At 37.9% G+C, this 23,171-nt stretch overlaps 1 protein-coding gene across 5 annotated transcripts in view; it reads right to left on the bottom strand.

Moving 5' to 3' along the window:
- Positions 1 to 22,894, bottom strand: part of LOC127414706 (tight junction protein ZO-2-like) — a 107,841-nt gene extending 84,947 nt beyond the window's left edge. For 3 of the 5 annotated variants that reach the window (XM_051652898.1, XM_051652901.1, XM_051652900.1), the window contains exon 1: positions 22,636 to 22,894. In XM_051652898.1, coding sequence (XP_051508858.1) covers positions 22,636 to 22,689 — 54 coding nt within the window. In that variant the 5' untranslated portion in view covers positions 22,690 to 22,894. Of the gene's footprint in view, positions 1 to 8,121; positions 8,212 to 8,272; positions 8,329 to 22,635 lie in introns of those variants that run through there. The other 2 variants (XM_051652903.1, XM_051652904.1) reach the window with 2 other exon arrangements.
- Positions 22,895 to 23,171: the final 277 nt, after the last annotated feature.

The following is a 23,171-nucleotide window of genomic DNA, read 5'->3' as shown; positions in this document are numbered from 1 at the left end:
ACTGAGAGTCGCAGGGCGCCAGCTGCAAGTCGTGTGGTGTACGCTTAGTTTAAGCTATCCCAAAATAATCTGCTGAGCTTTTCCCCCCCAGCAATTTCAGCACTGATTGAGAAAAAAGCAGAGAAAAAAAAAAAAATGGCTTTTAATTGTCTTGCCCAATGTGGATTATCAAATTTTCACACCTTTTCTCTTAATCTCAGCATAGTTGAGTCAATCCCATCTGCCCTGATAGAATATGCTGATCTTCATCTTTAAGAAGAAACATTTAGCTGTATTTTAGCGTGAGCTACAATGTGTTGTCGTACTCTTTCCACAGTGTTTTGCAGGAGTTGGAATTCAATATCCATTTAAAAAAAAAAAAAAAAAAAAAAAAAAGTTTGTTCCTGGCCCAGTCAATTATATTGGTACAAACGCAGTCAATACTTAAAAATACACACAAAAAAAAATAATAAATAAAAAAATTATATATTAAAAAAAACATTTAACAAAGTACAGGTACTTTTGACAAGGGTGGACTAACACACTTACAAATTAGCATTAGAATGCTTTTAAAAAACATTGGGCTTAACTTTGTTAGCAGTTCAGTTTACAGGAATTAGACTCAATTTACATTCTGAGAACTCCTTGTATGCCGTGAAAGTCAAATCCAAATTTGACCAGGAAACCTTTCTGCAAACCAGTGAGATCTAGTATAAATAACTCTTAACTTTGGCCTCTTTGGCTGGGCACATGCTCAACAAGTCTATGCATGCATTCCCAAGCAAGAGGCATCAGCACACACACAAACGAGTGATGAATTTCATAGAACCAGAGATGCACAGGGGGCATAAAGCTGAAGGAGTGATGGTATTTTTAGGGCATTCCAGGGCAGGTCAGATTTACGGTGAAGGCTGTTTGTGCCACAATCGCAGTGACCCTGCATGACTTTGCTATGACATCTCCGGATGTCAAATGTCAAAAACCCACAAACATCAAACATTCTTACATGCTGTAAGGAGATCTGAAGGTCACAGTGTTGCCTTTGCATGGGTTTCCAACCTTACTGTGGCATCTGGCTTAAAGGCATAACGTTTGGGCCTTAAATAGGTTATGTTCGAAATGGAATGCTAGCTTACTACTTAATGAATACTGCACAGTATATACTGTATACTACAAATGTTTTAAAAACTATTTAGCGAAACAGTCGGCAATATTTCACAATAAGCGTTTCAAACAGTAGCATGCTACATTGTTGTGACCTGTTGTCATTGTTGTCCTCATCACGTTGCATGTGAGAGGCATCCAATTATCAACTCAGAAATAAAAACGTTTATTTTGCATTTTTAATTAATAAATAATTTTGTATAAAAACAAAGTATGTGACTCAAAACAGGAGTAAAAATGAAATGTAAAAATCTCGGCTGACATTACTTCCGATTCATTGGTCACACTGGAAATGAGTAAATGTTATTTACTGCATATTTTGGCAAATGTAGAATCCGGCTATTCTATGCATACAGAAAAATCTAAGTATACATAATATATATACTGCAGCAATAGTAATAGTAGTATGTCGGTATGCTATTCCAAACATTCCGAGCATTCCTTTGGTGCAATCTGAATCTTCTCACTAAAATTCAAACGAAACCATCTGGACAAGTGTGAAGCATGGTGCCAGTTATTCCGCCATAGGAATTTTACTTTCTGGAATGAGGCGGCATCTAATCCAGGACAGCATTTCCCATGATCGCCAGTCTAGATTCTCAGCGTGAGATTTGAAGAGTTCATGTACTTTAATCGAAGGTCATGTGATCTTATTACAGTATGTGGAATTTTACATTGATGCATAATTCATGAAGCCTTATTAAAAAAAAAAACCTCGCAGCACTGAGAAAGGGGTCAAGCTTTCACTGTAAACAATGGCGTATAACAATAGTCAACTAATTCTGATGAACAGATAAAGAGACAGTTAGTGAAAAGAGGATGTACAGAGCTTGCTCTTCATGAAAATAGCAGGTCATTAGGAAGTCGTGCTTGATTCACACCCAAACATCTATTCAAATCTACAATCTCACAGACATGTGTGTAGAAGGGACTAATTTTACCCACTTCTCATTCGACCTGATCCTACAGTCCATAAACAAATACACAACCAGTCAGTTTGGAAAGACCAACTCATTCTGTACAATTAATACCTGGATTGATATCGGCACTGATACTGACGTTTTTAGATGGATCGGGTATCGGTCCAACGAGTCCGATCCAAATCCGATACTGTGTGTTAGTCATGTTCATTACTGTCAAGCTCCAAAAATGACATAAAAGAACCATAAAAACACAACTGAAGTAGTTCATATGACTCGTGCATTTTATTCAAATCTACTTGAAGATGTGCAATAGCTCTGTGAACCACAAAAGGCTGTGTTTAATAAGTAAATATATAAAATGCACGTGCAGCACCAGCGCGATATTGAATAGCGCTGCTCTGTTTACAAGCACACACACACACTCGTGGCTATTTTTAGCCTTCACGTGTTGCGCAACATTTGAGCGCTACTCACGAACAACATCTCAGATGTAGATGCTCAATAGTTCGGTTCACTTATAATATGCATTTTGAACGGCACCGGAGGTTCATTTTAGAAGCGAATTAAACTACTGTGAACTTGCTAACAAACAGACACATACAGGACTTCCTGGAGAGTTCAGAATGTCAAAAAAGCTTGAGGGTTTTAAAGTTAAAAGGTGCATGACTGAAATATATTACTGTTGTATTTAAAATTCTAAAAGTCAATAACAATATTATTATTATTTGTTTACTTATTAAATAAAAAAAAAATTGAGATCTGAATCCTTTAAAGTCCAGATACAAGTTGAATTTTTTTTTTTCCTTCAAAAAACAAACTGCCTTCTTTTCTACTGAACACTTAGACTGGAATTACTTTTAATTTTGCTGCAGCATTATCCAGTAGACTAGTTAAAAGTTTTCTTAATAGTTTGTATATTTATAGAAAAATAATGTGTATTTAAAGGTTTGTGTTTCTTTACCTATAATTAGCATCACTCAGTGAGGTACAGATATTCTAAACTGATTATGAAATAAACAACACTGGTATCGGAATCGGCCGATACTGAGATTTCAGATATTGGAATCGGAAGAGAAAAAGTGATATTGGTGCATCCCTTGTCAGAGCATCATGTGACATTTACTCGTTTTTAACAGCACCACATTAAGACAATACACTGGGATTTTATGTATTATTCAAAGGGTGTTCTGCACATTCCAACATCCGGCAGCGGCTGAAGAAAGAATTCAAATGACTTGAATAAAAGGGTTGTGCTGAGAAAGCAAAACTGCGTACTCCAAAATATTACTGTTTATGGTTCTCTGTGTTTGGTTCTCTGAATTTTAGTTAGGCACATTAGTTTTAGGCACATTAGTTTTTCAAAAACTAAAAGTGGAGGGAGCTCCTAGCAGCATTTCTTTTGAACTGAAACTATGTAAAAACAATAAACTACAACCCCAATTCTGAAAAAGTTGGGACAGTTTGAAAAATGCTAATAAAAACAAAAAGGAGTGATTTGTAAATTATATTCACCCTTTGCTATATTGAAAGCACCACAACTACACATAATATGATGTTTTACCTTGTGTTTTTTTTTTTTTTTTTTTTTTAAATGTACAGTAATTTCAAATCAAATGATTGCAACACACTCCAAAAAAGTTGAGACGGGGCAGTTTAAGACTAATAACAATATGACGAGTTGAAATATGGCGATGTGAAACAGGAGATGTTAAACAGGTGAGGCAATTGTGTTATAGTACTTTATACCATATAAGGAGCCTCCAAAAACAGCCTAGTCCTTCAAGAGTAAGGATCATTCAAGACTTGTCAGTTTTCCAACAGATGCCTCAGCAAATAATCCAGCACTTTGAGAACAATGTTCCCCAAAGACAAATTGGAGGGATTTTGATAATTTCACCCTCTACAGTGCACAATATAGTTAAAATATTCAAGGAATCTGGTCAAATCTCGGTGTGTAAAGGGCAAGACGAAAATCACTTCTGAATGCGCGTGATCTCTGATCTCTTAGACGTCACAGTCTTAAAAAACGTCATTCATCTGTAATGGAGATCATGAACATGCACTTGGAATAAACTTTAGTAAACATTTGTTAGTCAACACCACTCACTGCTGCATCCACAGATGCAAGTTAAGACTTTACTATGCAAAGCAGAAGCCCAACATCAACACTGTCCAGAAATGCTGCCGCCTTTAATTTAGTAGAATTAAGTAGAACAGTGGAACTGTTTTTTGGTACGAAGAGTCCACATTTCAAATAGTTTTTGAAAAACACAACCATCGTGTTATCCTGGCTAAAGAGGAAAAGGACCATCCAAGCTGTTATTAGCGTCAGGATCAAAAGCCAGTGTCTGTATGGGCCAGGGGTGTATCAGAGCCCATGACAAGGGTAATTCGCACATCTGTGAGGGCACCATTAATGCAGACAGATATGTAAAAATTTTGGAGCAACTTATACTGCCATCCAGCATGTCTTTTCCAGGGATGTCCCGGAATTTTCCTGCAGGACAACTTCAAACCACATACTGCCCAGATTTCAAGTGCATGGCTGTGTAAGCAAAGAGTGTGTGTGCTAGATTGGCCTGCCTGCAGTCCTGATCTGTCTCCAATTGAGAATGTGTGGCGCATTATGAAGCGCATTAGATGGCAACGAAGACTCCGTACAACTGTGTAGCTAAAGACCGAAATAATGGATGAATGGGGGAAAATTCCACTTTCTAAACTTAAACTTGTGTCTTCAGTGCCCCAATGCTAAATACGTGTTATTAGAAGAAATGGTGATGTTTCATAATGGTAAACACTCGACTGTCCCAACTTTTTTGGAGAGTGTTGCAATCATCTGATTTGAAATTACTGTACATTTAAAAAAAAAAAAAAAAAATATTCACAGGGTAAAACATCATCTAATGTGTTGTAGAGCTTTCAATATAACAAAATCACTTTTTTTTTTTTTGGGAGCATTTTTCATTCTGTCCCAAAATTTTCGGAATTGGGGTTGTAAACAAATCAATAAAATATACTTAACGTATTACAGCACAAAAGCCTGGGAAAGTATTTGTGTACAAGTTGGTTTCAATTCTATGAATGTTGAATTAACATGTGATAACAGACAAGACTGAACGTTATTGGAGTTGAATTGTGTTGATATATTGGAGTTGACGTGAGATATAACATGAAGCATCTGTTTTTGCTCTGATGCAATACCTTTCATTCATTTGTTATTTTATCTTCCAAATAAAATCTTAATCTAGAATCTTAATTTCCAATAAATAAATAAATAAAATATCAATAGAGATAAGATGAAGTACCTTTAATTTGTAAAGTATTTAATTCACTGGGCTATCAAAACTTGTCAAAGTGTAACTACATGGTAAGGCCTGTTGCATTTACTGTATTAAATAATCACCTGACCAAGATAATTTGATCAAACCATGATTGAGTATTTATTCAAAATAAGGGCTTGTTGTCAGGATTAGCAGAGAATAATGAGGATCAGGACACAAACGCAGAGTGAAAATATACAGGGAATTTATTCATTAAAAAAAAAAAAAATTATAAAAAAAAAAAAACAACAACAACAACAACAACAACTCCACAAGGGGCAAAAACAAAATACCCCAAAGGAGAAAAAGGGTAATAAAAGGCTGTGGCAGAGGGAAACAGGACCGACCGGACCGAAACAGCAACCAGGTAGGGGAAACAGGACTGACAGGGAATATGTAAGACCAACTAGGTACACAAGACAGACATGGGATGATGGGATGACTGTGCAGTGACAAACGCAGACTGACAGAACAGTGACATTAAATGGGAACATCAAGGAAAACCAGGGAGCGAACTTAAGGAAAGTGGTGTGGTCCAGCGGCCTGGGAGGCCTCAGGACAGAGGGGACAGAGTACTGGGCGACGGCAGCTGGACAGGGGTCAGAGGACTGGGCAACGGCCGCTGGACAGGGGTCAGAGGACTGGGCAACGGCCGCTGGACAGGGGGCAGGAGGGAATGGCTCAGAGGACAGAGCTGTGGAAGGTTCAGGGGGCGGAGCCGCTGAGATAACAAGGCGGAGCCGCAGAGGGCTCAGAGGGCGGAGTCGTGAAAGGCTCTGAGGGTTCGGGGGTCAAGACGGCCTGGAACGCATGACTCTTGGACGGACGAGGCTTCAGGGACTGGCTCTTTGACCATGGCAGGTGTGGCCACTGCCTTTGCGGCCATGAACACTGGCAGCGACTGGGGAATGGCCTTCGTGGCTGTGAGAACTGGCAGCTGCAACTGGGGAAAAGGCCTCTGTGGCTGTGAGCACTGGCAGGGAAAGGGGAACGGCCTCCATGGCCGTGGGCACTGACAGCGGCAAGGGAGCAATCTCCATGGCCGTGAGTGCCGGCAGGGACGGGGGAATGGCCTCCGTGGCCGTGAGCGCCGGCAGCGAGAAGGGAACGGCCTCCGTGGCTGCTGGCAACAGCAGGGGAACGGCCGCCGTGGGCGCTGGCAGCGGGAAGGGAACGGCCTCCGTGGCCGCTGGCAGCGCCATGGGAACGGCCTCCGTGGCCGTGGGCGCTGGCAGCGCCATGGGAACGGCCTCCGTGGCTGTTGTCAGCAACTGAGTAGGTGCCCTTCTTCTACTCCTCCTCCTCCTCCTCTTCCGGGTGCTGAAGAGTTCTGCTGCTGTGACAGCCTCCGCCTCCTGGCGGTCAGCAACGGGAACGACCGCTGCCTCCAGGCAGTCAGCAGCGTGAATGACCACCGCCTCCTCTGCTGTTTACGTTCACTTTAGACATCACTCTCCGTGTTTACATGAATACTTCACCAAGACGGACATTTTGGAAATGTATTTGACCGTTCAGGTCAAGCATTTTCTGCACACACACACACACACGCCACCTGTCATTCAAACAGGGTGCAGCTGTTACTAGATCGCTAGCGAATTATAAAATTATGCACCCTGGATTATTTTCAACAGCAGAATAAGAATATTAACTTTGTAATAAGTGACACTGGTCTAGCCTATCACAAATACATCCGGTTATTTTTTTCGTTATTGACGTTTTAATCAGTCTGCTTGCCCGGTTGGGCAAGTAAAATTCTCTTTCACTTAAAAAAAAAAAAAAAAAAAAAGATATACTTGTCCCGGACAAGCAGACAACAGTTAATGTTGAGCCCTGTATAATACAAAAATATATTTTTATTTTATTTATATTATACTACATTATATTATGCAATAGTAAAATATTTCTGTCCTAATTTCTTCACTTTCACACATTATTTTAATGCTCCCTGAAGGTGTACGTGTATTAAGCACATGTACACCTTAAAAAGTATCACAATTTGGGGCCTGGGTAGCTTAGCGAATATTGACGCCGACTACCACCCCTGGAGTCGCGAGTTAAAATCCAGGGTGTGCCAAGTGACTCCGGCCAGGTCTCCTAAGCAACCAAATTGGCCCGGTTGCAAGGGAGTGTAGAGTCACATGGGGTAACCTCCTCGTGGTCATGATTAGTGGTTCTCGCTCTCTATGGGGCACGTGGTAAGTTGTGCGTGGATCGCGGAGTTTAGCATGAGCCTCCACATGTTGTGAGACTCCGCGGTGCCACGTGATAAGATGCATGGATTGACGGTCTCAGAAGCGGAGGCAACTGAGACTTGTTCTCTGCCACCCGGATTGAGGTGAGTAACCGTGCCACCACGAGGACCTGCTAAGTAGTGGGAATTGGGCATTCCCACATTGGGAGAAAAGGGGATTAAAAACACCAAAAAACACTTTGAATGAAAATTAATCGTCATAATCGTGAAAGCCCTTAAGCAGACAATTCATCGTCAGCCACATTTCATATCCCACAGCCCTTATAGCCTAAATGTTTGAATTTCCAGCAAAAATAGCTATATATTGTGATATACACTGTAACAACTATACAATTACTCCTACCATGATATAAGATTTTGGTAATATCACCCATCCCTAATAAAACATTATTTGTTTCTTGATTCAGTTGTAATTGAAGTCACAAATACTGCCCTCTGTTTTAACAACTACAAAGCATTGTACAAACAAGGTGGACATGCTTACTTTCAGGTCTAAAGTCCAGCTATGAAATCCCACTATTTCACCACACCTTTCATACAGCACCAGACAGGTCTGTGCTCCGATCACCCAGTGTATGGTTTTCCCTTGGGTATCAACTGCACACCATAGCCATTACAAGCCCTGGAGATGTTACCTGATGCAGAAACCTAACAGCCATCCTGCGTAATGTTTCTCAAGTCAAGCAGTTGAAACGAGCCATGATGGTCGACTATCCACATTCCTTTGATTTGAAAAAACAACAACAAGCAAAAGATAAAAGGATAAGAAGGTAGCAAATTACACCTGTGTTCTTCCCAGAATAATTTGCATAGTAATAAAAACAGAGCTGCCCTCAGGGACAAATAAAGAGTACAGGGCTCTGCCCATACACCAGGGCTTTAGCCAATCAGGACAGAGCTTCCCACGGTGAGCTGAAAGGTAATATGATGAACACAGGAGAGTCTCACTCACAGAAGACAACAAAAACCTGCCGGTTGCAAAACAAGCACCCCCTCAGGGTACGACACAGCTGAAGACTGCGTGTTTTCTATAGGGGCATTCAACGGATAACTAGGTATTTCCAAGTATATTTCAGTTATAATCATGTCCATTTTGATTGCATATGAAAGAAATTCTCTTTCAGCTATGGCTGTTAATTATACAGGGGATCTTCTAACTTGGTACATTAAGAAATTATTAATCACACCACAGATTTTTTCCCCATTCTGATGGCGGATGTAAATATTAACTGAAGCATGACTTTATGCATTGCACTGCTGCCACATGATATTCATGCATTATATAATCAGCCTAAGTAGGTGTACAGATGTTACTAAAGTGCTCAGTGAGCAAGAGTGCGATATGGCCCAATATCAGCACTGCTGTGATTCAGCCGCAGCCACGAGGCCATAGGCCGAGAGCCATAGTAATGCTGCGAGCTGATTTAGGGCCATATAGTACGATTGCGATTGTGATATTGCTTATATACAACAGTTCAATGAACAAGTACGTTTTTTAAAATTAGGAAAAACTGAGTACGGTCATAAAAAACATTTGTGCATGTTGATGCTAGACAGGCTGGTTTGAGTATTTCTGTAACTGCTGATCTCCTGGGATTTTCACGCACAACAGTCTCTATAGTTTACTCAGAATGGTGGCAAAATCAAAAAACATCCAGTGAGCAGCAGTTCTGCAGATGGAAATGCCTTGTTGATGAGAGAGGTCAGAGAATGGCCAGACTTTTTTGAATTAACAAAGTCTACGGTAACTCAAATACCCGCTCTGTACAACTGTGGTGAGAAGAATATAATCTCAGAATGCTACGCTGAGATGCAGGTTGGCGCTGTTTTGGTGGCACGGGGGGGACCTACACAATATTAGGCAGGTGGTTTTAATGTTGTGGCTGATCAGAGGGAGAGCGAGATATAGGGGAGCCGGACGTGCCAATTCGAGAGAAAGACGCATGCGGCCGCGCTGCATTTGTGTCCTTACATTTATTTTATGTTGAGTTTCTTATTAAACTTTATGTTGACTGTTCAGATGGTCCCTGCCTCCTCCTTGCCCGTTAAATCCTGAAAAATGTTTGCATGACTAGTACAGAATAATATTTTGTTATTTCTTAAATTAAGCAATGAAACAACTGTGTTTTAAGATAATTTAAATAAAAATAAAAAAATTTAAAAAAAGTTTGTTCACCAAATCAAAGTTGTGGTGTAACAAACATGTAGGTAGTTATTTTGTTATATATGTTGACCATAAAAACCAAAACAGAGTGGACACCTTTAGACCCTCAAGACTGAGCATGAAGTTTTAAAAAACATCTGATATTTATTTTGACATTTTCTTGAAAAGGCACATTTTGTTCAAGTCATGTGGTGTAACCTTGAGAAAACTTTATTTTTGACTCAAACAATTATAATATATATATATATTATATATATATATATCATATATATATATATATATATATATATATATATATATATTATATATATATACACACAAATAAAAGTTGTATATATATACAATTTATTTGAAAACTTTTTGGAAATGAATGATGTTGTTTATACTCATGTATTCAAAGTGCAAAGAAAGTATTATTATACTTTTTACTTGATGGTTACACCACATGACAATCTTTAAGTTTAAAATATTTTTGGTAGAAAATGCTATAAAAGGTTTTCAAAAATGTATGAAACCTTCTGAGAACTTGTTTTAAACTAGATTTTAAAAAGATTTCTCATTTTAACAGAAAATCTATATTTTTACCCACCTTAAACTACCGAAACCAGCTATTAAACAATGTCAAATGAAAATGTCATATTACATTATTCTTATTCTACAGGATTCTGTGTTAGCAGCGGTGGAGTCCTCAATCCTTTGGAATTACACAATTGTGAAATTACAATGAATCTGGAGCAAATTAAATATAAAGCATTCAGTGCACATTAGCAAACCGTAACGAAAGTAGAGCACATTTGTAATGAGCAAAAGATGGAATGTGAAGCATACACAGAACCGCTCTAGTTCGCTTAGAATCGGCTCATCAGCTTTTAGCTTGCACATTCTCTCTTTGCGAGGAGGAGAGGCCAGTTGTAAGACAAGAGTTGCCCTGCAACATCTTGCTTTATGATTGTTGTTGGAGTCCAACCCATACAGGACAACGGAACAAAGTCGTATGCTTTATTTATTATTTCGTCTTTTAATTAAGTCGGACCTCAAGCGCATATCAGCAAAATACATTTTGTTTTGTTTTGCTTTTTGCAGTGCCGCAGCACAGGAAACACTCTTATACAAAAGAAAAAAGAAAAATGTATCCCCTTTTCTCCCAATTTGAAATGTCCAATTCCCACTACTTAGTAGGTCCTTGTGATGGCGCAGTTACTCACCTCAATCCGGGTGGCGGAGGACAAGTTTCAGTTGCCTCCGCTTCTGAGGCCGCCAATCCGTGCATTTTATCACGTGGCTCGTTGTGCATGACACTGCGGAGACCCCGCATGTGGAGGCTCACGCACAAGTTACCATGCACCCCTTTGAGAGCGAGAACCACTAATCGCGACCATGAGGAGGTTACCCCATGTGACTCTACCCTCCCTAGCAACCGGGCCAATTTGGTTGCTTAGGAGACCTGGCTGGAGTCACTCAGCACTCTGGATTCGAACTCACGACTCCAGGTGTAGCAGTCAGCGTCAATACTCGCTGAGCTACCCAGGCCCCCCATACTAATTTTTTAATATAACACCCTATTTCACAGCCATATTTTAAGAGCACCAGAAGAAAGATCAATTAACAATGTTCCTTCCCACACAAGTGGAAATGACTTTCATAACATACATGCAAGCATAATAAATTTCCAGTACTCAAACTCCCTCTCTTCCTCTGAGGGTCTCTCCTCTATGAGAGCTTCATTGTTTCAGAGAGCGTTAATAGAGAAACAATGCTTTTACTTTTACTGACAGTGTCTCGATGCACTGGTGTAAACAACTCTTATTCATCTTCTATCCCACGTCCTCTAATGCCTCACTCCTCCTATCCCCATTCCTGCTGTATGTCTGAGGTCACATCTCTGACTCACTCTAATTGGTATATAATTGGATTTGTGCAAATGTTTGTAATTCCGATGACATTAGCGTTTTTTCAAAGATAAATTACAAAGCCTCCAGTATGTTTAGTTGAAGAGGAAAATATATATTTTAAACTATCAATGCTATGTTTAATTGTACTGGCTCCCTAAATTTGATATACATGTAGATATAATATGATGATATTCAGCCAGCTGTTCAAACTAGGGCTGGGCTATATGGCCAAAAATATTACCACAATCTTTTTCATATCGTTCGATATCGATATTTATCACAATATATATATTCACGTTTGCACATTTCTTTTAAATTTCCAAGTTGGCAGCAGAAAAAACAAATCCTAAACAGTCAAAACGGTCTATACAATCTGCATTGGGGGCCCAGAGACAGCCAAAGCCGAGGTGTCTGAGGGATACTCTACCAAAATATTTTCATTAAAGTGAGAAAGACTAGGCTACAAACAAGAAATGTTATTGTCTTTCCTTGTCATCCATGCCAGAGATTATGATATCCGATTAATTTCACAAAATTAGAACAGAAATCTATTTGTATATTATTAAAAGGCTTGTTGCATACTGATTAATAAAGCTAAATTTAGAAGGAAAAAACATTATGGTCTAAAGGCGCTCTGGAACCATGTTAACTTAAGCAGCGCCTCATGTCTACTCACATGTGGGGAAAAGAGGCAACGCAGAGCGGGACAGGGCATAAATGAAGCGTGTTCGGTGCTAGAAAAATATGCAAGTATACAGCGCAAAAAGATCAGATCTGATGTACAAAGCAGTGTTGTTTTGTCGCACTGCTCACTAGAGACTATGAGAGGGCGAAACTGTCATCATGATGTCTTGTGCCAGCCACCGCGGCCTGTGTGACTGGCGTAGCCTAATCGTTAGCAACTTCAAACAGTCTGAGAAATCCGAACTGCTTGCATTTTTAAATGACACGCACCTGATCGTCTAGATGTAGAACACAGGCTAAATATCGAAAATTACTCAAAAGCTTATCATATATATTGTGGATTTTTAATCGCGATAAATAGAGATTGTTTTATCGCCCAGCCCTTCCCCAGACCACCTTTTCAAATGGACCCGAGTGCAGTTTGCGGGTACACACCCGAGTTCAGAAAACAGAGTTCACATTATCCAAACTAACCAAACTTTGACGTCATTTGACCCCGGGTGCACACCAAAAGTGCTAGAGTGAAAGCGCCCTAAGATTCTGCAGGTGGGATATCTTTGTAGTTACATTTGGTTTTTAATTTGCTTTGCATTAATTATTTTACATCGGTTAATGAAAATGTTTTAAAATCTGTCTTAGTTTTAGCACAATAATAACCTTGGCAATATACATGCATAAAATTAACACAGCTTAGCTAGTCCTTTTGTCACACTGACATAGAAAGCAATTAAATGACAAAGAAAATAATTTTGTTCTTCAATTATTAAATGGAGAAAAGTCATTGTAATTGCTGTATCGTTGCTTTTTCAAAATCAATTGTGCAATCACCCCTTTAAGTAATCTCACTAAAAAACAGCCTTCAATAATGAAACGTATTCTCAGGGGAAATCAAAATAGTTACACAACAACATTGCCATTCTCAAAAACAAATCTGCCCTTCAGCTAAAAGGAGCATCTTTTTATTTCTAAGTAATTGCATAAACCAGACAACAAATCCATTCAGTCTGCTTCAAATTGACAGTTTTGACACTACCATAAAATTCAAATATAAATTAAAAACAACGCCCAAACTAATGAAACCCCTTTTTTTGGGGCGGGGGTACTTTCTACTACAAGGTTATGAAACTTAAATCAGAGGCAGCTCGACCTGAAGCTACAGAACATCTAAAGCATTCAAAAAACATGACTCATGTCAAATATGATGGAAGAGGAGAGAGAGAAGTGCTTCCCAGATATGACTCATCAACTGGTGATTACGTTTGGAGAGCTTTAACATGTAAACTAATGAGTTCTCTGAACTTGTCTTCCGTGCACAGGGTCAGCGATATTTAGGGTGTGGTGCAGTTCAAAGAGGAAAGAAATGCACCAGAGGAAGCTACATGTAAACTGTCCTCTTCCTGAACATTCTTAGATAAGGCAAATCTTATTTCTTATGGCCAGGGAGGAAATAACAACTTTGGGAAAGTCAGAAGATTTTGTCTAACAAGTCAATCAGAAAAAAAAAAAAAACAAAAAAAAAAAAAACAAAAGTGGATCTTTTTCTAAGGTTAAATCTGAAGTTTTAGGGTACAAACTGATGAGAAGACAGAAAGTCTAAGTACTTGAGAACTGATGTTGGATGATCTTGACATCACAGTGTCTCCTACTGAGATCAAATAATCAAACAGTTTGCATGAACTGGACAACTGATAAATGTACATGTATACAGAAAGTGCTCTCTGGCTGAAGGGGCAAAGGCCAAAAATTCCCAGCACAGGGGTTAAAAATTCTCCATATAGACAGAACAATTTTCGTGTAAAAGTTGAAAGGGTCACGTTTAAAAGCAGGGCAGGACAGGACAAAGATCCCGACACGAGGTGTAAGGGTCATGTTTAAAAGCAGGACAGGACAAAGTTCCTGACACGATTTGTAAGGGTCACGTTTTTGCGTCCTTCTGTGTTATTTTAGCGCCATGCTTCTAAAACACTATGTGAGGTTTCAAATAATGTAAACTTTTAAAAATGCATCTCGAGACACCTGCATTCAGCTCAATTTGTTGCATTGCTTCTAGCTTCAATACAGTTAAGCTCAATCAACAGTATTTTTAACATAATATTGATTACCACAAAAATGTGTTTCAACTCATTTTCAACGCAAAAATCGAGGTTACAGTGAGGCACATTGTGATACAATGGAAGTGAATGGGGCCAAATTTTGGAGTGTTTAAAGGCAGAAATGTGAAGCTTATAATTTTATAAAAGCACTTACATAAATTCTTCTGTTAAAACTTGTAAAAGTCCATTTAGGGTTTTAAATCATTTTAGGGTTAATGCCATTATGTTGTCATGGCAACAAAGTTGTAAAATTGGATTTAGCTTTACACAGAAAAGGTTAGTAAGCAATATTATCACACTAAAATCATGTTAACAATCATACTGTTTACGTCATGTGGCTATACCGGATAGGCCCATCCCCGTTTCACATTGTAACCCAGATATTAGCATTTATTTATTTTTTTTAAAGGAGGGACAAGTCGAAATTAGTTTTTATGGTAACCAACAATATGCTACAAATGCTGTCGTTGGAGCTTCACTTGTATTGAACAAGGGATGTGAAAACGAGTTCGGTCTGAATGGCCCCAACAGTGTTGTAAATAGTAAATGCCTTTCAAATTTAATTGAGGATGCAGAATTGTTATTTTGAGGAAGTATAATTAAAGTGGCATTAAACTAAAACATTATTATTTTTTTTTATCATGTAACTTCTGCAAATGTAGCTTTTAAATTCAAGAGTTTTTAAAAAGGGCAACAATTCTGAATTTTGCCCAAAACTTCTTAGTACTATAAAAGCCACATCAGCATGAGCCCCCCAAAAAAGGCTTTTTCCTACACAATCTATGTTCACATCCTAGTTTATCATCATGTATGAACAAATTATAGCTCTTGCTCTCTGAAAGAGAAAAAAAAAAAAAAAAAAGTTTATTGCACACCCCCTCAGACTTTTAAGTGGCATGGCAATTTCGGTGTTAAAACAAAAATTAACACGCAATATCTGATGAAATAGTTTAATCCTTTAGAAGTGAATGTGATAAACAGGTGGAACTATTGTTGAGTATAATCACCACAACAGCACAGTCTGAGCACAAGGAATGTAAACCGAATGCCCTTGTGCCTAGTACCGTTTGTAATAAACCAGCTGTGATAAGGCACACATTGGTGTATGCACATACTGTATGTAATTTAGAAAACATTTCCCATGCTTTTAGAAAACACTGCACAAACAACACAAAACAAAAACACTACTATGGATGTTAATTTTGTCCTCATTCAGAATTTGCACATCTATTATCAGAGGAAATTATGTCAGAATACACAGAGTCCTAATTAAAAGGGGGTATGATTGGAGTGGAAAACCAAAGCCAAGCAGCCATGGGGAGATTAAAGGCAAATGGACAGAATTAAAAGCCTTCTAGTGGATTATGGCTGATTCAAGAATGGCGCTCCATGTGTTTGGTCAAGGGGGTCCATAGAGGCAAAAGGTCCCCAGATGTGCCTGAGTAGATTAGTGCATCAACAGTAGGGCTGGATATTAAAACAGATTTAATTCTGATTCACAAGCTCTCGATTTGATATAGATTATAATATTTTTGCTTACATATGAAAGAATATTAGCTCTCCCAGCTAATGCTGTTAATTAACAAATATAAACATTTTACTAATTATATTTTATTAGTTCTTCATCATTTTGCTCTATGGCTGAAACTATTAGCCCTAGACAAAAAAAAACAAAAAAAAAAAATTTGTTGTCGAATAGTCATTTGATCTCATTTAACGTAACATGATATTAGGGATGCACCGATCAGATACTTGGATCGGTATTGGCTCCGATACTGCCGTTTTTAGAGGGATCGGGTATCGATCTGACGAGCCGATCCAAATCCGATACTGTGTGTTAGTCATGTTCGTTACTGTCAAGCTCCCAAACTGGCAAAAGAGCCATAAAAGTACCATTAAAGTAGTCCATATGACTCGTGAATTTTATTTAAAGCCACTTGAAGACATGCGATAGCTTCGTGAATCACAAAAGGTTGTGTTTAATAAGTAAATATACACCGGTAGTATGCTGCGCAGTGCATTAGTGAATGCCGCTGCTCTGTTGACACACACAAACATAACGTGCAGATGGCTGGTAAGGTCACGTCTATTTTCAGCCCTCGGAACTCGCGGTTATTTTCATATGCGAGCACTACTCACAAACAATATGCATTTAGAACAGGCACCGAAAGAGCATTTTACCAGAATTAAACTACTGTGAAGTAGCCCACTAACAGACACTTACAGGACTTCCTGGAGTGTTAGGATAGTCAAAATAAAAGCGTAGGGTTTTAAAGTTAAAGGTGCAATATAGTACTGATGTATTTTAAAATTCTAAAAGTCAATAAGAATAATAATTATTATTTATTATTATTATTATTATCATTATTATTCGTTTACAAATTATAACAATATTTAAGTTGAATGGGTTTTAAAAAAATAACTGAAAAGTGGACTGATATCTAACTAAATTGAACAAAAAGGAAATCTGAATCCTTTGAAAGTACAGATACAAGTTGAAAAAAAATTTGCAAAGAAAACTGGCTTCTTTTCTACTGAAGACTTAGACTGGAACTACTGTTAATTTTGCTGCTACATTATCCAGTAGACTAGTTAAAGCTTTTCTTAATAGACTATACGTTTATATTGAATATGTGTAGTTAGAGGTTAGTTTCTTTACATTTTAAAGAGTCCCACCAATTATTTTCACACAATGAGGTAAAGATATTCTAATCGGATTATGCAAAAAACAAGACTGGTATTGGATCGAGATCGGTATCAGCTGATACAAAGATTTCAGATATCAGAAGAGAAAGTGATATCGGTGCATCCCTACATGATATCATATGAAACTAATGATGGCAAGCGAGTGGAGCACGTATCGATATAATTCACTATTGTTCGACCTCTATTTAGTAGCTAAACTGCAGAAGAATTGTTTTTTATCTGAGAATGTTTAATATAATATTAAATATTTTAAAATATCTAAAAATCAAAACAAGATACTTTTACCCAAGAAGCAACATACAAGATATTTTTAGACTTGCTTTCAGAGAACATCTCTTGAATACAAGTATATTTTGACTTTACTGCACTGGCAGAAGTATGAACAAGTGATTAAATACACTTATATACAAAATACACATTCAAAATACATTCTCTGAAAGCTTGTCTAAATATTTTTTTGTTGCTTCAAGTAAGTGTATCTTGTTTTAAGGATTTTTAGATATTTTTAAATGGAAAACATAAAAATTGATTATATATATATTTTTTTTTTTTTTTAGTTCATTTTTTTTACTGAATTAAAACTTAATGTATTTTTTCCCTTAATTCAGTGAATGTCAATGTATTTTTAAAAGATGATTTTGTCATCTTTATTGTAAGCACGTTTAATACAATCTTTTACATCAAGGCACAAGATGAATAGTCTGTTAAGAGCTAAGTCTGAGCCCTGTAATAATCACCCGAATAGTCGAATAATCATTCATATAATTGTTAGATTAGTCGATTATCTAAATAATCATTAGTTGCAGCCCTATTTTGGTATTTTAAAAATGAACAAATCTATTTATTTAAATCAAATATGATATTGCATATTTAATATTTTGTTACATGTTTGTATAATTACATAATTTTACTATTTACAAGAATTTACATTGATTTGTTGAACACAAAACCAGCATTTATGTAAAGTGTGTCTATTGATGAGCACATATTAATGAGAGAGGACTCGCATGGCTTTACCTCATCTGTGCTATGCATGATTAGAATGAAGTTTATTTTATTGTATTTTTTGATCAACAACTGACTATAAAGAACAAAAAGAGTATTAAAAGAGACATTATTCAATGACAAATGGGATGCGTGGATCTCGTCTTTGGACACACATTGCACAAACAACTTTTACTCTCAACACACAGTGAAAGGATCTTGCAGCTGTATACTTCACCAGTATACTACACAATTACTGGTGAGTGAAATCTAAACATTTAACAGCTAGTCGCCAAATATATACATTTTAGTCACATAGCACAAAATTTGGTTGCAAATGCGAGTAATTTCCTCTAAATGCAGTAGAGGGTTGCGCATAGAGTAAAAGATCGATCTTGGGATTTAAGAATCTGTATCGTCGCAATCTTCATTTGAACATCGGAAGATCAATATTTTTACCCACCCCTAATCAACAGTAAAAAGAAAAACAATAAAATTCTAAAAAGGCACTCGGAATTCTATAAAAGTATTTTAACTACGCTATATTTAAGGGGGGGTACGCTAAAGTATGAGTTTTGATTAATCTTCAAATCTTCAGTCATGGAAACTGAAAGATACTTAGATTTCAAATGCAAAATAATTTTAAAATGGCATACGCATGAGAAGATTATGCATAATTGTATTGGTACACATGGCAATAAACTACCCAAACTTTAGTTGTGTGTAATTTCTGTTCCATCTGTGAATTGAACAAACAGAATTGCAAAAATAATGACTATTTTCAAACGGGATACCCAAACACTCCCCCCTTCTGCCATTAGTCAAAACACAAATAGCCCTGTCCCAAGGTCATGCCATCGGTGAAGACAATGTTGCTGTGTCTAGCTGGTCAGGATGCTCAAACAACCAGAGCAATATTTTGATAACGCCACACTGTTTACACATTTTGGGGGTATCAACCTACACTTTGACAAAATAGCATACTTCACCTTAATGTGAATGGAAATTAACTGCATATCGCTCACAGAAGTACTAAAGACTTTTAATCAGTTCTGTGAGAGTGAGAATAAGAAGATTGGTTCTCGAGAGGCCATAAGTGTGGGAGTGGTTATAACAGTTACAGCTTGTCTCATCTTAACATCAGAATCAAGCCTCTTTGCTCTTAAATAATGAGGTCTGATATTCTGCAGCCCAAGCTGCTCTCCCACTGGGCCAAACCAGACAGAAAATACCAAGGCAAATGAGGAGGCCACTGGGGTGAACGTAACACCTCCACAATGAGGCGACAACATCAGACAGCCATCCACTCGGATGAGGCAACATGAGGAAACCTTGGCTAGATCTTAAAACCTAATGAGCTGCCTACCTAGAAGGCATCCTCACTCCAAGTTCACTCGAACCTGGTCACAGCACCCATAGAGAGCTCCAGACATAGGCTAGTTTCTGCATCAATAACAGTTTAATGTGGAGATATTTTCTGATGTAATGGTAGTTGAGCTGATATGAAATCATACATGCCAACTATTTTGAAGAGACATACATTACTGGAAACAGAATTTTGCAGTTCAAATACAGTACTTGTCAAAAGTTTGGAAACACTTGAATTTACATTTCTCATGATATTTTGATCGAAAAGCTTATGCTTAAATCCTTGAAATTACTTTTGTAGACTAACTTAAATTGTGACTGTATTCATTTCTTTAAAAAAAAATTAAAAATATTTTTTTTTTTAAATTCTCATTTTTAAATGGATGAGTTAAACATGATAGAAGCAAAAAGTGTCCAGCTTCCTGACTCCTCCTCCACGTGACGCGTGACCTTACCAACAAGCTTACGTCATCCCTCTCATGAGCGCGCGTCACAGAGATGTACAGAAGCGAACATTTGTAGTTAAAAAGTATACAAGTATTGTTTTGTTTCTAAAAATAATCAATCGTTTGGGTTCAGAAGAACTTTGTCAACTGGAGTCGTGTGGATTATTTTGATGCACCCTAAATATGCATTTTGTACTGTCAAAAAATGGAGGACATTCACTTGCATTGTTTAGAGGCGGCGGCCTGAAATGAAATCCTAAAAGTCTTAAATTTTGTTTTGATGAAGAAAGAAACTCAGATACATCTTGGATGGCCTGAGGGTGAGTAAATTATCATATATTTCATTTTTGGATGAACTATTCCTTTAAGCTTGCTCACTGGGCGTCTAAATATAAATAATTATTTTTAACCATATTTATTTAAGGCACAATTTACAATCTTTTTTTATTATTATTATTAAACTGCACTAGTATGACTTGAAGACATTATTATATTACAGCTTTTTCTGTAACAGCACAATTTTCTGTAAAGCTGCTTTGAAATGATGTGTGTTGTGAAAAGTGCAATACAAATAAAAATTACTTGAATTGTTAAGTCAAATGGTTCCATTATACTAAAATATTTTCCAGGCCAAACAATTATTTTCCAGGACATTTAGGTATTTTTCTCATTTTCAATTACTTTTCTATGACTGGAAAACTACATTGCAAAATTCCAGGTTTTCCAGGACACGTGGGAACCTTGCAAGACTGAATTCCTCGTGATCCCAGGCAAACCGTTTGTTGACCACGACATCACCATTCATCTTGGTTCAACTAAAACACAGCCAACCAGGAAAGCCCAGAACCTGGGAGTAGTGGTCAATGACCAACTTAACTTCACAGGCCACATGTCATCAAAATCAGGCCTTTTCTGTCTGAATATGCTGCACAGCTCCTGGTCCAAACTCTGGTCATTTCAAGACTAGACTATTGTAATGCTCGGTTGGCCAGCCTCCCAGCTACAGTAACATGATTAAGCCACTGGAGACAGTCCAGGCTGTGTGTTTAGTCTTCAATCAACCTTCTGCGGTCAGTAACTGGTGGTTGCCTGGTGGTCCCATCGCAACGAACCATAAAGTCCACTTCACAATCATTCGTTTTCTCTGTTCCTCTGTGATGGAATGAGCTTCCAACCTCCACACGATCTGCTGAAACCATCTCAACATTCAAGAACCAACTGGAAACACATCTGTTCTGTGAGCACTTAAAAGAATAGTTCACCCAAATATAAAAATTAACTTCTAATTTACTCACCCTCAGGCCATCCAAGATGTACATCAGAGCAGGATTTAAGATTTTTAGGTTTTTAGCTTCATCCAATGCAAGTGAATGGACACCAATATTTGATGGTCCAAATAGCACACTTAGTCAGCATCAAAGCAATCCACACAACTCGATTAAGTAATGTCTTCTGCAGTTGTTTGAATTGACCTAACTCTCACGTGAAGTACGTTCCTCTGTAGTAAACAGAGCGGAACTTCCGAATTCTCGCGTGAACGTGCCAACGTGATGTCACACGACAGCGACGTGAGGCATTCAGTGTTTTCAGGAAGCGATTTTTTTAAGTTAAAGTTTTAATTAGCGATTCGTTTTTCACACAAACGTATCGATTCACTTCGATGAATGTGGATTACTTTGATGCTGACTAAATGTGCTTTTCCATTCACTTGCATTGGATGAAGCTAAAAACCTGGGATACTTTCCTAAAAATCTTAAATCATGTTCTGATGAAGAAATAAGGTAAGATACATCTTGGATGGCCTGAGGGTGAGTAAATTATCAGCAAATTTTCATTTTTGGGTGAACTATTCCTTAAACCAATCCACACTAATTGCCCTTACTACTACTACTACTACTACGTGCATTAAAACAATTATTGTCTATATCTTCTTTGCTAGCTTTTACACTACTCGAGCTAATCTGGGAACTTGGTAGTGCCATAATGCAAATTTGTTGACTTTTGTATGACAAATTGCTTGCTATGTCCCTTATTTGTAAGTCGCTTTGGATAAAAGCATCTGCTAAAAGTAAATGTATATATAAGATGCACCCATTCTAACACCAGGAATTAAGGAAAATTATTTAACACAACAACTGTGTCTGTGGTGTTACCCATTTTGGCTTATTTCAGCATCCAGTGCCCCTACTAGAGCACAAGAGGCCAAATGCCAGTGTCAAAACTTCCGTGTTGACTTTTCAGACCAAACAAATGTCACCAATTTCAAAGCCATACTCCAAAGTGAAAGCACTTCAACAATTCCCTATCTTCAATTGGTATTTTGAAGTGGGCGTCTGTAAATGCTAAGAAAAAATACCCAAACATGTTTTCTGAACATTAAAAATGTAGTACACAAATGGTTATCACAGTAAATTGCTTGAGTAAAGTTGGCAAGAACGGGGCTGGTGTAATACCAGAGGAAACCTGAGGAAAACTCAACAGGTGAAAAATAAATGAAGCAGCCGCAGCATGCCTTTGGCTAAACCAAATCTCGGTTTAGCAACCTTATTAACATAAAAAAAAACTTCGTATATATTAAGGTTTTATTTAACAAACAACACAAAACTACTCTAACGCACCCGGTGAGGAAACTGTACATGAAATTCCCTAAGGAATACTTACAACATTCTCGCTTTTACTCGGATACGCCACTCTTCCTCCACCTTTCACGGGCATCCTGATCGCTCTCTGTTCAAAAAATACTTCAGAACTGTAATATGAGTGAATACTTCAGATCTGTCGTTGTTTTCAGCCTCTTTGCTTCACCATGGCTTCGAGTGAGTGGTCCTTGTGAAACTGTTCCTGGTGTGGCGATCAGGGTTTGAGTGCGCGAGGGCAGATCCTGGGAAACATTTTTGCTGCGAGCGACTTTTCAACCGAAGCAAACGGACTTCACGATTGTACCAACTACGAGATGGGATGTACTGTGCTCGTTCACAGTAGCTTGTGTATAAGAACCGTGTTTTATTGCTAAAAAAAAAAAAAAGTCACATATATAAATAGTACAAAATATCGTCATATGAAATTGCTATATTCGGTTTGCTTCAAATAACCCTTTATCTATGGTTCTCATTTCCAGCCTTTCTCCCCCACATTTCAAATGGATTCGTCCGACGGTCAAACATTGATTTTACTGTTCCCTCAGTTACAGAATAACA

Source organism: Myxocyprinus asiaticus, chromosome 24 (assembly GCF_019703515.2).
Source record: "Myxocyprinus asiaticus isolate MX2 ecotype Aquarium Trade chromosome 24, UBuf_Myxa_2, whole genome shotgun sequence".
NCBI classification, from domain to species: Eukaryota; Metazoa; Chordata; class Actinopteri; order Cypriniformes; family Catostomidae; genus Myxocyprinus; species Myxocyprinus asiaticus.
The sequence above is the reverse complement of the archived record's forward strand: the minus strand, read 5'-3'. Positions and strand labels throughout refer to the sequence as shown.